The sequence below is a fragment of the Cyanistes caeruleus genome, unplaced genomic scaffold, assembly GCF_971803275.1.
Source record: "Cyanistes caeruleus unplaced genomic scaffold, bCyaCae1.hap1.1 HAP1_SCAFFOLD_87, whole genome shotgun sequence".
Taxonomy (NCBI): domain Eukaryota; kingdom Metazoa; phylum Chordata; class Aves; order Passeriformes; family Paridae; genus Cyanistes; species Cyanistes caeruleus.
In genome coordinates this window covers 1,240,758-1,253,957 of record NW_028255892.1, presented here as the reverse complement: position 1 = coordinate 1,253,957, position 13,200 = coordinate 1,240,758, and the positions used below count along the sequence as shown (strand labels likewise).

At 49.5% G+C, this 13,200-nt stretch overlaps 1 protein-coding gene across 1 annotated transcript; it reads left to right on the top strand.

The window, feature by feature from the left end:
- The first annotated feature begins 10,204 nt into the window (after window positions 1–10,204).
- LOC147646694 (uncharacterized) lies at window positions 10,205–13,096 on the top strand. The gene is made up of 2 exons (XM_086873142.1): window positions 10,205–10,293; window positions 11,834–13,096. Exon 2 carries the CDS (start codon window positions 11,844–11,846, stop codon window positions 12,498–12,500), a length of 657 nt encoding a protein of 218 aa, XP_086729268.1. The 5' UTR covers window positions 10,205–10,293; window positions 11,834–11,843; the 3' UTR covers window positions 12,501–13,096.
- The last annotated feature ends 104 nt before the right edge of the window (window positions 13,097–13,200 follow it).

Sequence of the window (13,200 nt, the reverse complement as noted above, 5' to 3'; positions counted from 1 at the left end):
CAGCCAGGTGTCTTCCCAACACGCATCACCAGGACCACGGATCACCAGGGCTCTGCCCAACGGGGGTCACTGGGGATCATCCAACGCCCATCCTCCCATGGGGGATGGAGCTGGAGCAGCGCACGAAGCTCTTCCCACACTTGGGGCACTCGCAGGGCTTCCCTTAATGGTGACTCCGTTGGTGTTGGGTCAAGTTAGATCTCTGTGAGAAGCTCTTCCCACACTGGGGACACTCATAGGGCCTCTCCCCAGTATGGATGCGCCGGTGGGCAGTGAGGATGGTGTTGCGGTTGAAGCTCTTCCCGCAGTCGGGGCAGCGGAAGGGCCTCTCGTCTGTGTGAATCCGCTCATGTCTGATGAGAGTGGAACTGCGCTGAAACCTCTTCCCACACTCCGGACACTCGTAGGGCTTCTCCCCGATGTGAACGAGCTGGTGTGTCCTCAGGGTGTCACTCCACCCAAAGCTCTTCCCACAATCCAAGCAGGTGTAGGGTCGTTCCCCTGTGTGGCTCCTCTGGTGCTTCCTAAGGCTGGAGCGGTCATTGAAGCTCTTCCCACATTTTCCACACTTGTAGGGCTTTTCCCCAGTGTGAATCACTTGGTGCCGCATGAGGCTGGAGCTCTGGCTGAAGCTCTTCCCACATTCCCCACACTCGCAGGTCTTTTCCCCAGTGTGAATCACCTGGTGCCGGATCAGGTAGGAACTCTTTTTGAAGCCCTTCCCACATTCCAAGCACTTGTAGGGCTTCTCCCCTCCGTGAGGCTTCACCCCAAGCTCCGAGCTCTGGCTGGATCTCTGGCCACCTTCCTGGCACAGGGGGGATCTTTCCTCTTCACAGCTCCTTGGGCTGGGTTTGCAGCCCCTCCTCGTGTGGGATCTCTGGGGCTTTTCCTTCTCCTCCATCTGGCCTCGGTTTGGGAATGAAAAATCCTGGTCTGGGGAAAAAACAAGAGAAGAGTGTCTTGGGGTGGGGATTCTTTCTTGCCCAAGTTCATCTCAGGAAGTCATTGGGCATCTTGTGTCTGGAAGAACCTCCAGGACACCAAGATTCAGCACAAATATCCTCCAAACATCAAGACGTTACTATGGAGTTAAATGTTTCTGAAAATGCTTATTAAAATCATGTAGAGGTAGGCCACAAGAATGCTTGGTATTGGGGATGATCTAGCAAGCTGAAATGTTTACGGTAACGAGAACTGGTACTTGGGGTCTCCAAGATACCCACCCAGAGATAAGATTCGTACATGTTCATACAAGGATGAGCTAACTCTCATGAAGCAATATAGATAAAGTTAATGAAGCAATATTAATGAAGCAATATTGATAAGGTTGTTATAGTGATTACTGCTACAGCTGAAATTGTAGAAATATGTGCACTTTGGACAAAGACGATGGAGATAGATTTGGGTTGCTGATACCCCTAGTGCCCACGCACTTCAATAAAGCACCTGCATATAATCAGTCTGTGATTATGTGTGTTCATGAACGCTAACATTTTGGTGACCCAGATGGGACGCTGTGAGTGCTGCTGAGCGAGCTCACGACCCGATCATGCTCCAGCCGGCACCGAGGGATTCTCGGGAAGCCCATCCAGCTGCGACCATCTGCGCCGCTCACAACGTCCCTCTGAGAGAGGTGAGGTGCTTTTCGGTCTGCTCTGGTGCCTGCCGATAAGACGCAGCCAAAGCTTCGCACGGTTGGGCTGGAGGAATTCCTGGTATTGCCCAGGCGCCGCCTGTCAGACAAGTGCGAAAGCGTTGCAGGTTGGGCAGCAGTGGTGTGTGGTGTATTGTAACTGTAACATGGAGAAGCTTAAAGGGATTTGAGGTGGCAATGCCCCTGTACCACCTACTTCTCCTTTGGGGTGCTTATTAGCACATTGCAAACAGGGAAACTTTGGGCAAGATTTACATAAAGTTGATTGATTACTGTAATACATGGTGGCCAGGATATGACCTGGACAGTGGGGAAAAGTGGCTGAGAAATGTATCTTTGCAGTAGAACACCATTTTACAGTTGATGTTGTTCTGTAAGCCTGAGGGAAAGTGGGATGAAGTTTCGTACGTTGATTTGTTTTTCTATTTGTGAGACAAGCCAGAATGGCAGGCTGAGTGTGGATTGATGGCAGTTAAGGCATGTGTGAGTGATAAATGTGAGCTTTGTGTAAAAGGAAAAAGTTGTTTAGAGCACCTGGCATTAAAAGAAAGTTTGTGTTGGGGGAAAGAGATGGATGTTGATTTACAAGTGGATTCAGCAGAACCAAAAGAACACAATTTTGTTTTGTCTGCCCCCACTTCACCCAATCCTATTTCACCTAACCCTATCTCGCCTAATCCCACTTCACCTTGCCCTCTTTATCCTCCTCTACCGCCTTCACCTGATCCTTCTTCTCCAGGAGATGATCCAAATCTAACCGTGATACAAGGAAATGTGAAAAATGCTGGGGAGGAAGACAGCAGTAGCAGGGGTGATGATAATAAATCAGCGACACCGGTATCCCATCGGACTCGGTCACAGCTCGCTCCGGTTCTGGGTAGAACGGGAAAAGATTTGGGCAGACAAAGGCGGACTGTGATTGCCCCCTTGAGACAAGGAGTAGCAGTAGAAGGGCCGGTGTTTGTAGAAGTTCCTTTTTCACCCGCAGACTTGATAATTTGGAAACAATCAGCTGGAACTTAGAGAGAAAACCCTGATAAAGTAGCAGGGGTGGTAAAAATGATTATGAAAACTCAGACCCAGTTTGGGATGATATACAAGTAATAGTGGATAATTAAATGGACTCTACTGAGAAAGAGATGGTGCTTAGAGCAGCCAAGGAGAAGATGAGAGAAGATCTCAGAACTGGGGTGCTGACGACGACTTTAGATGAGAACTTTCTAACCGAGGATGCAGGGTGGGATCCCAATGCCTTTGGGGACATGCGGAGCCTGAAGAGATATCAAGAGTGGCTCCAGACAGGGGTTGGGAATGCTGTACCTACGGCTATGAATTGGTCTAAATTGTATGAGATAAGACAAGAAAAGAAAGAATCCCCTGCTGCATTTTTGGAAAGGCTTAAGGAGGCAGCAAGAAAGTATACAGATCTTCAACTAGAAACAGAACAGCGAATGTTCAGCTTGTGTTCATTTTTCTTGGGCAGTCGCAGGATGATATTAGGAGAAAACTGCAGAAGTCAGAAGGAGAAGATACAAGGAATTTGAATCAATTACTTGAAGTGGCTTGGAAAGTATACAGTAACAGGGAAAAGGAAGCTAGTAAAAAGCAGCAGCAAAATCTTTTGGCAGTGATCCAAGGAAGAGAGAATCCAGGTTTCAGAGGATGCGGCAGAGGTGGTCGTGGACTGGGGAGGGGCGGACTTGGCAGAGGACGAGGGGGATGGGTTTTGCCAAGATTGTGGTTAAATCAATGTGCTTCTTGTAGACAAGAGGGGCACTGGAAAAATGAATGTCCAAATCGGTTTAACCAGGGCAAGCAGTTCAAGCAGAATCAAGATGCTTCCAAATTAATGGTGGTGGGGGAGTACAACAGCTGACTAGAATCAGAACAAAAACCAATACAAGAACCTTTAGTAACTATACAATTGGGAGATAAAGAAGTAAAATTTCTGGTGGATACAGGGGCTACATAGTCTGTGCTAAATGATCTAAAAGGGCAAGCTGGAGACAAAACAGCAACAATAGTTGGAGCCACAGGGAAGGAGAAGAATCGACCATTCCTGCAACCCCTGGATTTGTGTTTTGGAAACAAAGTGTTAACACATGAATTTTTAGATATGCCTGAGTGTCCAATTCCACTTTGAGGATGAGATTTATTAGCAAAACTTGATGCAGTGATAACTTTTGAAAACGGGGAGCTTTCAATGAAAATACCTGAATCAAAGACAGGACAAATCTTAATGATAAAAGAAAAACCAGACCCTGCTATCCCTCGGGAAGTAGAGGATGCAGTAATTCCCTCTCTATGGGAAACAGACATACCAGGAAAATCTAAGTTGGCACAACCAGGACATGTAGAATGAAAAGAAGGAGCAAAAGCTGTCCAGGTTAAACAGTATCCCATAAAGCCAGAAGCACGGCAAGGAATAGTAAAGATTATTGATAAATTTTTGAAGTACCAAATTTTAGAAGAATGTGAATCAGAATTGAATACACCAATACTTCCAGTGAAGAAACCAAATGGTGAGTACAGACTAGTACAGGATTTGAGAGCAATAAATGGAATATCTAAAGATATTTACCCAGTGGTAGCTAATCCCTACACATTGTTGACATCTGTGAAAGAGAAATAGAAATGCTTTACTGTAATTGATTCAAAAGATGACTTTTTCTGCATACCACTTGACAAAGAAAGTAGGAAACAGTCTGCCTTTGAATGGGAAAATCCAGACAATGGAAGGAAAACTCAGCTCACCTGAACACGACTCCCACAAGGATACAAGAACAGTCCAACCCTATTTGGAAGCCAGCTGGCGAAGGAGCTGGAGATTTGGAACGAGAATGGGCAAGTACCAAGAGAACAATACCTGCTGTTACAGTATGTTGGTGATATACTGACAGCTACAGAAGAGAAAACAACCTGCATAAAGGTAACAATTGAAATTTTAAATCAACTAGGAATGGGAGGATATAAGGTGTCTAAAGAAAAGGCACAAATTGCCCAGCAGACTGTGATTTACCTGGAATATGAAATCTCACAAGGGCAATGTAAATTGGGTACTAATCGTATTCAAGCTATTCGTGCTATTTCAGAACCCCAGAACCTGCATGAGCTGTGAGTTTTCCTTGGGACGACAGAGTGGTGCAGCCTATGGATCATGGACTATGGACTAATTGCAAAACCCCTGTATGAAGCCCAGAAGACACAACCGCTTACCTGGGGCAGACCACAGAAGGAGGCCTTCCTCAAACTGAAGGAGGCATTGACAACAGCTCCAGTGTTAGGATTGCCTGATTTGTCCAAAGATTTTCAGCTGTTTGTGCATGAAAGATCACACCCAGCACTGGGAGTGCTGACCCAACATTTGGGAAGCTGGAAAAGGCTGGTAGGCTGCTTTTCCAAACAACTTGACAACGTGAGTGCTGGATGGCCTTCATGCCTGCGGCAGTTGCAGTCACTGTGATGCTGATCCAAGAAGCCAGGAAACTCACGATGGGCAGACACATAGATGTCTATGTGCCACACATGGTGACCACTGTTTTAGAACAAAAGGGGAGCCATTGGCTATCTCCAAGCAGGATGATGAAATTCCAGGCAATCCTAACCGAGCACGATGATTTCACATTAAAGACAGCTAAACCTTCTGAATCCAGCTTTGTTCCTTACCAGCAAACACATCTGCCCAACGAGCAGAATTGGTTGGTTTAACCAGGGCATTAGAGATGAGTGAAGGGAACAAAGTAAATATCTGGACTGATTCAAAACATGCTTTTGGAGTGGTGCATGTACACGGGGCACTGGGGAAAGAAAGAGGACTGCTGTCTCCTCAAGGCACACACATCAAGATGCAGTCCTGCAATTAATAAAAGCAGTACAAAAGCCTGACCAAGTAGCAATCATGCACTGTAAAGCTCACCAATCAGGAAGCTCCAAAATTCATGAGGGAAATCGGAAAGCAGACTGGACAGCCCGACAAGCTGCTCGAGAAGTGCAAACTGCAATGGCATTGATACCTTTAAAAACTAATGTATCTCAATTCAATTTACCCCCAGAACCAAAATATTCAATAGAGGATGAGAAATTGGGATGCTCACAGAATGCACAGAAGAATTCAGAAGGGTGGTATGTGAGTACACAGGGACAAGTAGTGGTACCCCCCTTGAGAATGAGAGAACTTCTACAAATTAAACATAACAAATGTCATTGGGGTGCAGAGGCATTGGTGAAATTGTTAAAACAAAATTTAATTTCAGTATGGATGTTAACAATGGCAAAATCAGTAATGTCAAAATGTGAAATTTGCTTAAAGAACAATCCAGTGGCTAGATGACAGGCACAATTAGGGAAAATTTGGGTAGGAGTAGAACCAGGAGATTATTGGCAAGTAGATTTTGTAGAATTAGCAAGAACTTGAGGATACAAATATCTATTGGTAGGGCTTGACACATTTTCAGGATGGCCAGAAGCTCTTCCCTGTCACACAAATCAAGCAAAGGAGACAGTCAAGTGGTTACTGCAAGAAATCATTCCAAGATTTGGGGTGCCTCTAGGAATATCATCAGATAGGGACCCACATTTCACAGCCACAGTAGTGAGGGAGCTGAGTAGGTTACTGGGAATAGCTTGGCATCTCCATACACCATGGAGACCCCAATCCAGTGGACAGGTAGAGAGGATGAATCAGACATTGAAGAGGCAAATCAGCAAAAGATGCCAAGAGGCTAAATTGCAGTAGCCACAACCTTTACCAATAGCACTGCTGAGGATTCGGATAAAGCCTAGAAGCGGGATGTCAGTCAGTCCTTATGAGATATTGGATGGGAAACCATATGAATGCCCTGAACCTAATCCAAATGTACATGTTACAGGGAAGCAAGAGGTGTAGAATTATGTTCTGTCTCTTGGAAAAGCTCGAGCTCGACTTCGGAGCACCCTTGTGTGGAACAGGCCGCTGACTCTTGAGAATCCAGTTCATGACATCCCCCCGGGAGATGAAGTGTACGGTAAAAGCTGGAAGGAAGAACCATTAAAAGAAAGGTGGAATGGACCCTATCAGGTACTGTTAACTACCTTGACAGCAGTCAAAGGAGCTGGACTGGATCCCTGCATACATTACACCAGAGTGAAGAAGGTTTCCCCTGCACTGTGGACTGCACAAACTGTAGGGCCAACAAAGCTGCAGATAAAGCGGGTTTGATTGTTTCAAATGTCTAGGTTGCTAGTGACTGTAATGGTGATTATTTCATGGCCTTTAGTGCCATCAGTAGGAATCAATGTTACCTTGGGATGTGAAATGCAAAAGGATCAGCTGACAACTCTGCATTTGAGAATGAAGAGGGATGTGGGGGTGCAGCCAGAAATACAAGTGATAAAAGTCTCTCATACTATTCAGGCAGAAAATGGGATGATTGGATTAATTCAAGATTTAGCCAACATGCAAAACACCAGCAAAATAACTGCCTGTCTGCCAATACCAAAGGCAGCAGGAGACCAAATAAATTGGGGAATTATAACATTAAAATTAGCTGAAATACAAAAGAATAAAAATGAAAATGTGAGCTTTGTACTGCATATAGATTACGAGTACCCAAATAAGACAGTGTTTGAAAATGCTGTGAAGCCAAAGTATTCATCTATATGGGATTTCCATGAAAATGGAGGAAAGTATGAACCAAAACTAGGCTGGTATGGGGGATTAGGGAATTATGGATGGTATTATGAAAAGATAGCAAAGGTCATTAAAGAAAAGATTCCAGTATCAAAGTGGAAATGTGAAGAACAGGAAGGAAAAGATCAGGCTGAAGCTTGGGACAGTTCATGGTCAATGAGTGGGCTTCAGAAATTCCAATCTATGGCAGATAGCTCTTGGTGCATTAAGTGGGAAGGCTCTGAAAATGAAACAGATCCTGGGGTATGGAACACTGCAACCAGTAGTAGAATGGAGGCAGACAAAGTGAATTGGTGGGTATGGAACAAAACTTAGGACTGTACTTCTGATGATGAAGAAATAAAACAAATGCCACCACTAGTGGTAGCTCTGCAAATTGGATGTGCCTGCAGAGGAATCAAACATAAACAAGGTGAAATAAATGACAAGATAGGACAAGCGATCCAAAAGGTAATATGTAGCACAAGTACAATTCAGAGTCCAGGCCAATTTGGATGGGCAGCAAGCGATGGCACCTGGACAACACATCTGCCTGTAGGTAAAAAAGTAAAAGAGATTACTTTAGGCCTCCCCACCTTATGCCCAATTTGGAAAATGTCCCCATTTAAGGGAGAGCATGAACTTCTGCAAATAAGGACGAGACGTTCAGGAAAACAAAGCTGAAGATGAAGAAAGACAGCAGGAACCCTCCAGTAGTGTAAAATTTGAGTGGGCTCTGGAATCCTTGTTTGGTCCAATAGCAAATTATGATAATAGAAAGATGTTGTACAAACTTACAGGCCAGGTAGAAAGATTGGCAAGAGTTACCAAAGAGGGATTTAGAGAGCTAAATGTACAATTACAAGCCACAACTAAAATGACCCTGTAAAACAGATTGGCTTTAGATATGTTATTGTTGAAAGAACACGGAGTGTGCGGGTACCTAAAAGGACAAATTGATCACTGCTGCATCCACAGCCCAAATGGAACTGCATATGTAGAACACAACATTAATCAGTTAAAACAAATAGAACATGAAGCACAGAAAGAGAGGGAAGATCTGACCACAAGTTGGGTAGATAAAAGTTTTGAAGGGTTAGGATGGAATGTGAGCTCATGGATCAAATCTATTCTTGAGAGTCTGATAATCCTACTAATTGTGTTCTTTGTAATCTAGTTAATCTGTGCAGTTCTGAAAGGAGAGATAAAGAAAAGAGTATCCTGGAACCAGAAGATAATAAAGACACTGACACGGGACAGAGATCCACATCCACATTTGTGATCTCCAAGTCCTCCAGAGTGCAGCAACGCTTACGACAACTGTGGATTCAAAGACGAACATCAAGTATAAACTCAGAAAAAGGACTGTATATAGTGAAAGCATTACACTTATTATAGTAAAGTGAAATATTTTCAAAGAGGGGAAATATGTTACTATGGCGTTAAATGTTTCTGAAAATGTTTCTTAAAATCATGTAGAGGTAGGCCACATGAATGCTGGGTATTAGGGATGATCTAGCAAGCTGAAATGTTTACAGTAACGGGAACTGGTACTTGGGGTCTCCAAGATACCCACCCAGAGATAAGATTTGGACATGTTCATACAAGGATGAGCTAACTCTCATGAAGCAATATAGATAAAGTTAATGAAAATTTAGTAATGAAGCAATATCGATAAGGTTGTTACAGTGATTACTGCTACAGCTGAAATTGTAGAAATATGTGCACTTTGGACAAAGATAATGGAGCTAGATTTGGGTTGCTGATACCCCCAGTTCCCCAACGCTTCAATAAAGTACCTGCATACAATCAGTCTGTGATTATGTGTGTTCCTGAACGCTAACAAAGACAGATCAAAAACTTCCAAAACACAAAAAATCTGATATCCCCTCAAAATAGAAAGATGCAGCCCCCACAAAAAAACAAAACTCCAACATTTAGCCCAATAAAGCTCAGAAAACACCAAGATTCAGCCCCGTGAAAATCGTGCATCTCCCTGCCCCGGCACTCGCTGCATGGGGGGTGAGGGGGGCAATGAGGCCGGGCCGGAGCAGGGGGTGCCTGAGAGAGGCCCCGAGCCCGGCAGAAGCCCCTGCACAGCCATGCAAGTGGCTCCTGGCCGCACTCGGGGATCCCCCTGGCCATCCCCGCTGAAGCAGCCTGCTCCTGAGGGACTCTGGCCCCTGCGAGGGACCCCAGGCTGCAGCAGGACAAGGATTCCTGGCCCTCAGGGGGAGGCAGTGACATGACCTGACTGTGACTCCCATCCCTGTGCCTCTGGGCGGGGAGGGGGACGGAGAGGGGCACAAAGTTAAGCCCGGGAAGGAGGGACAGCTGGGGGGAAGATGCATTTCCGTAAGAATTACTTCTCTTCTCGTTTTCTTGTTCTGATACGTTTGGCAATAAATTCAATTAATTTTCCCAAGTCAGGTGTGCTGTGCCCGTGACCAAGGATTGAACTGTCCCCAACCTCATCCCGACCCCCGAGCCTTTCCTTGAGTGTTCTGCTCCCCGCCCGGGACAGGAAGGAGAGTCACAGAGTTTTGGCCTCTTTCCGCCATGCCCTGCTCCATCCCGGACTCACCCCCAGCTCGCAGCGCCCTCAGCTCCCGGGCACCCCGAGCTCCCGACGCTTCAGCGCAGCGGCGCTTCCTTGGCCTCCTGCCCGGGCCGGGCCCAGCGCCGGGGCCGCTCCTCAGCCCAGGGGTCCGAGAAATGGCGGAGCTCAGCCCAAGGGAGGCGACTCCGTGCCGTGTGCAGAGCCCGCCGCTGGCTGCGATTGGCTGCTGCTGCCGTCACTCGTGGCTCTGGCGCGCGCTGATTGGGCAGAGCGGGGACAAGCCCGGCCCCGCTGGCGCCCCCAGGGCGGCCGTGGGGCAGGGAGAGCCGCCATTGCCGGAGCGTCTGTGCGGGCGCGGCAGCGGCGGCAGCCGCGGCCGGAGCCCGGTGAGGCGGCGGCGGAGCTCGGAGGCGGCCCCGGCCATCGCAGGTGGGAGCCGCGCTCGGTTCTGCGGGGGTTCGGGGCTCGCTGCGGGCCCGGGAGGGGGCGGCAGGGGGCTGTGGCGGGTGGCTTGTGCCGTGGCCGGCCCGTGTTGGCCCTGGGCTGAGGGCGCTGCGGGAGCGGCTGCCCGCGGTCTCCTTGCCGCTGGGGCCTCGGCAGGAGGCGGTGGCGGAGCAGCGCTGGCTCGTCCCGCTTCGTGTCGGTGGGCCGGAGGTGGCTGCGCTGTGCCCGGGACGCTGCGCTGGGGCCGCCTCCGAGCTCCGCCGCCGCCTCACCGGGCTCCGGCCGCTGCTGCCGGGCCCGCACAGACGGTCCGGCAATGGCGGCTCTCCTGCCCCACGGCCGCCCTGGGGACGCCAGCGGGCCCGGGCTTGTCCCCGCTCTGCCCAATCAGCGCGCGCCAGAGCCACGAGTGACGGCAGCAGCAGCCAATCGCAGCCAGCGGCGGGCTCTGCACACGGCACGGCCTCGCGTGCCTTGGACTGATCTCGGCCATTTCTCGGACCCCTGGGCTGAGGAGCGGCCCCCGCGCTGGGCCCGGCCCGGGCAGGAGGCCAAGGAAGCGCCGCTGCGCTGAAGCGCCGGGAGCTCGGGGTGCCCGGGAGCTGAGGGCGCTGCGAGCTTGGGGTGAGTCCGGGATGGAGCAGGGCATGCCGGAGCGAGGCCAAAACTCTGTGACTCTCCTTCCTGCCCCGGGCGGGGAGCCGAACACACAAGGAAAGGCTCGGGGGTCTGGATGAGGGTGGGGACAGTTCAATCCTTGGTCACGGGCACAGCACACCTGACTTGGGGAATTAATTGAATTTATTATTCAGACGTGTCAGAACAAGAAAACGAGAAGAGAAGTAATTCTTACGGAAATGCATCTTCCCCCCAGCTGTCCCTCCTTCCCGGGCTTAACTTTGTGCCCCTCTCCGCCCCCTCCCCGCCCAGAGGCACAGGGATGGGGGTCACAGTCAGGTCATGTCACTGCCTCCCCCTGAGGGCCAGGAATCCTTGTCCTGCTGCAGCCTGGGGTCCCTCGCAGGGGCCAGAGTCCCTCAGGAGCAGGCTGCTCTAGCGGGGATGGCCAGGGGGATCCCCGAGTGCGGCCAGGAGCCACTTGCATGGCTGTGCAGGGGCTTCTGCCGGGCTCGGGGCCTCTCTCAGGCACCCCCTGCTCCGGCCCGGCCTCATTGCCCCCGTCACCCCCCATGCAGCGAGTGCCCGGGCAGGGAGATGCACGATTTTCACGGGGCTGAATCTTGGTGTTTTCTGAGCTTTATTGGGCTAAATGTTGGAGTTTTGTTTTTTTGTGGGGGCTGCATCTTTCTATTTTGAGGGGATATCAGATTTTTTGTGTTTTGGAAGTTTTTGATCTGTTTTGATGTTTGGAGGATGTTTGTGCTGAATCTTGGTGTCCTGGAGGTTCTTCCAGACACAAGCTGCCCAATGACTTTCTGGGATGAACTTGTGCAAGGAGGAACCCCCTAGCCCAAGGCACTCTCCTCTTGTTTTTTCCCCCAAACCCGGATTTTTCATTCCTAAGCCGTGGCTGGATGGAGGAGAAGGAAAAGCCCCAGAGATCCCACACAAGGAGGGTCTGCAGACCCAGCCCAGGGAGCTGCGGGGAGGAAGGATCCCCCCTATGCCAGGAAGGTGGCTGGGCATCCAGCCTGAGCTCAGAGCTGGGGGAGAAGCCTCATGGTGGGCAGAAGCCCCACAAGTGCTTGGAATGTGGGATGGGATTCAGAAAGAGCTCCTACCTGCGCCGGCACCAGAGCATCCACACTGGGAAAAAGCCCTACGAGTGTGGGGAATGTGGGAAGAGCTTCAGTGACCTCTGCAACCTGATGCATCACCAGAGGAGCCACACAGGGGAACGGCCCTACACCTGCTTGGAATGTGGGAAGAGGTTTGGGTGGAGCTCCAATCTGAGGACACACCAGCTCATCCACACTGGGGAGAGGCCCTACGAGTGTCCCCAGTGTGGGAAGAGGTTTAAGCGCAGCTCCCATGTCCTCCTACATGAGCGGATTCACACAGACGAGAGGCCCTTCCGCTGCCCCGACTGCGGGAAGGGCTTCAACCGCAACACCCACCTCACTCTCCACCGGCGCATCCACAGTGGGGAGAGGCCCTACGAGTGTCCCCAGTGTGGGAAGAGCTTCTCACAGAGATCTAACTTGACCCAACACCAACGGAGGCACCAGTAAGGGAAGCCCTGCGAGTGCCCCGAGTGCGGGAAGAGCTTCGTGCGCTGCTCCAGCTCCATCCCCCATGGGAGGATGGGCGTTGGATGATCCCCAGTGACCCCCGTTGGGCAGAGCCCTGGTGATCCGTGGTCCTGGTGATCCATGTTGGGAAGACACCTGGCTTCCTGGGAGGCTGCACATCTTCCTGGCTCCCTGTGGACACCTGGATGAACACCAGAGCAGGAACATCCATTGGGACACAGACATAGGGAATTCCTTTGGGAGAGCGGATTTGTTGATTTTCAAGGAAAAAATGTATTTTGCTTTCAGTCCAGTCTTCTACTGCCATCAAGGAATACTTGGAGATCTTTTCTTACCTCAGTCAAGGGTGTTTTCCTCAGCCAAATGTTGATGAACTGGGGCAAAGACCAAGATTTTGGAGGTAGTGGTGTGGAAAGCCCTCCAAAAAATGCTCTTCCCTCCCACCCAGGCATGTGGGTCCTCAGCTGGTAGAGACACAAAAATCCTTTCCTTTTGGCTTTGATTTGCTTTTGATTTTTCTTTATCCTTTCAAAATATCTAAGTTCAGATTAAAATAAAGACATTGATGTAAGACACAGGTGGGGACATTGAGGGACATAGACATGGTGGGCCATGGACATCGAGAGTGACATGAGGACACATGGACAGGGATGGGGACATGGCCATTCATGGGGACATG

Bases quoted from the DNA above. Each gene is read 5' to 3' on its own strand.
- LOC147646694 (XM_086873142.1), top strand. From the start codon at position 11,844: ATGGAGGAGAAGGAAAAGCCCCAGAGATCCCACACAAGGAGGGTCTGC.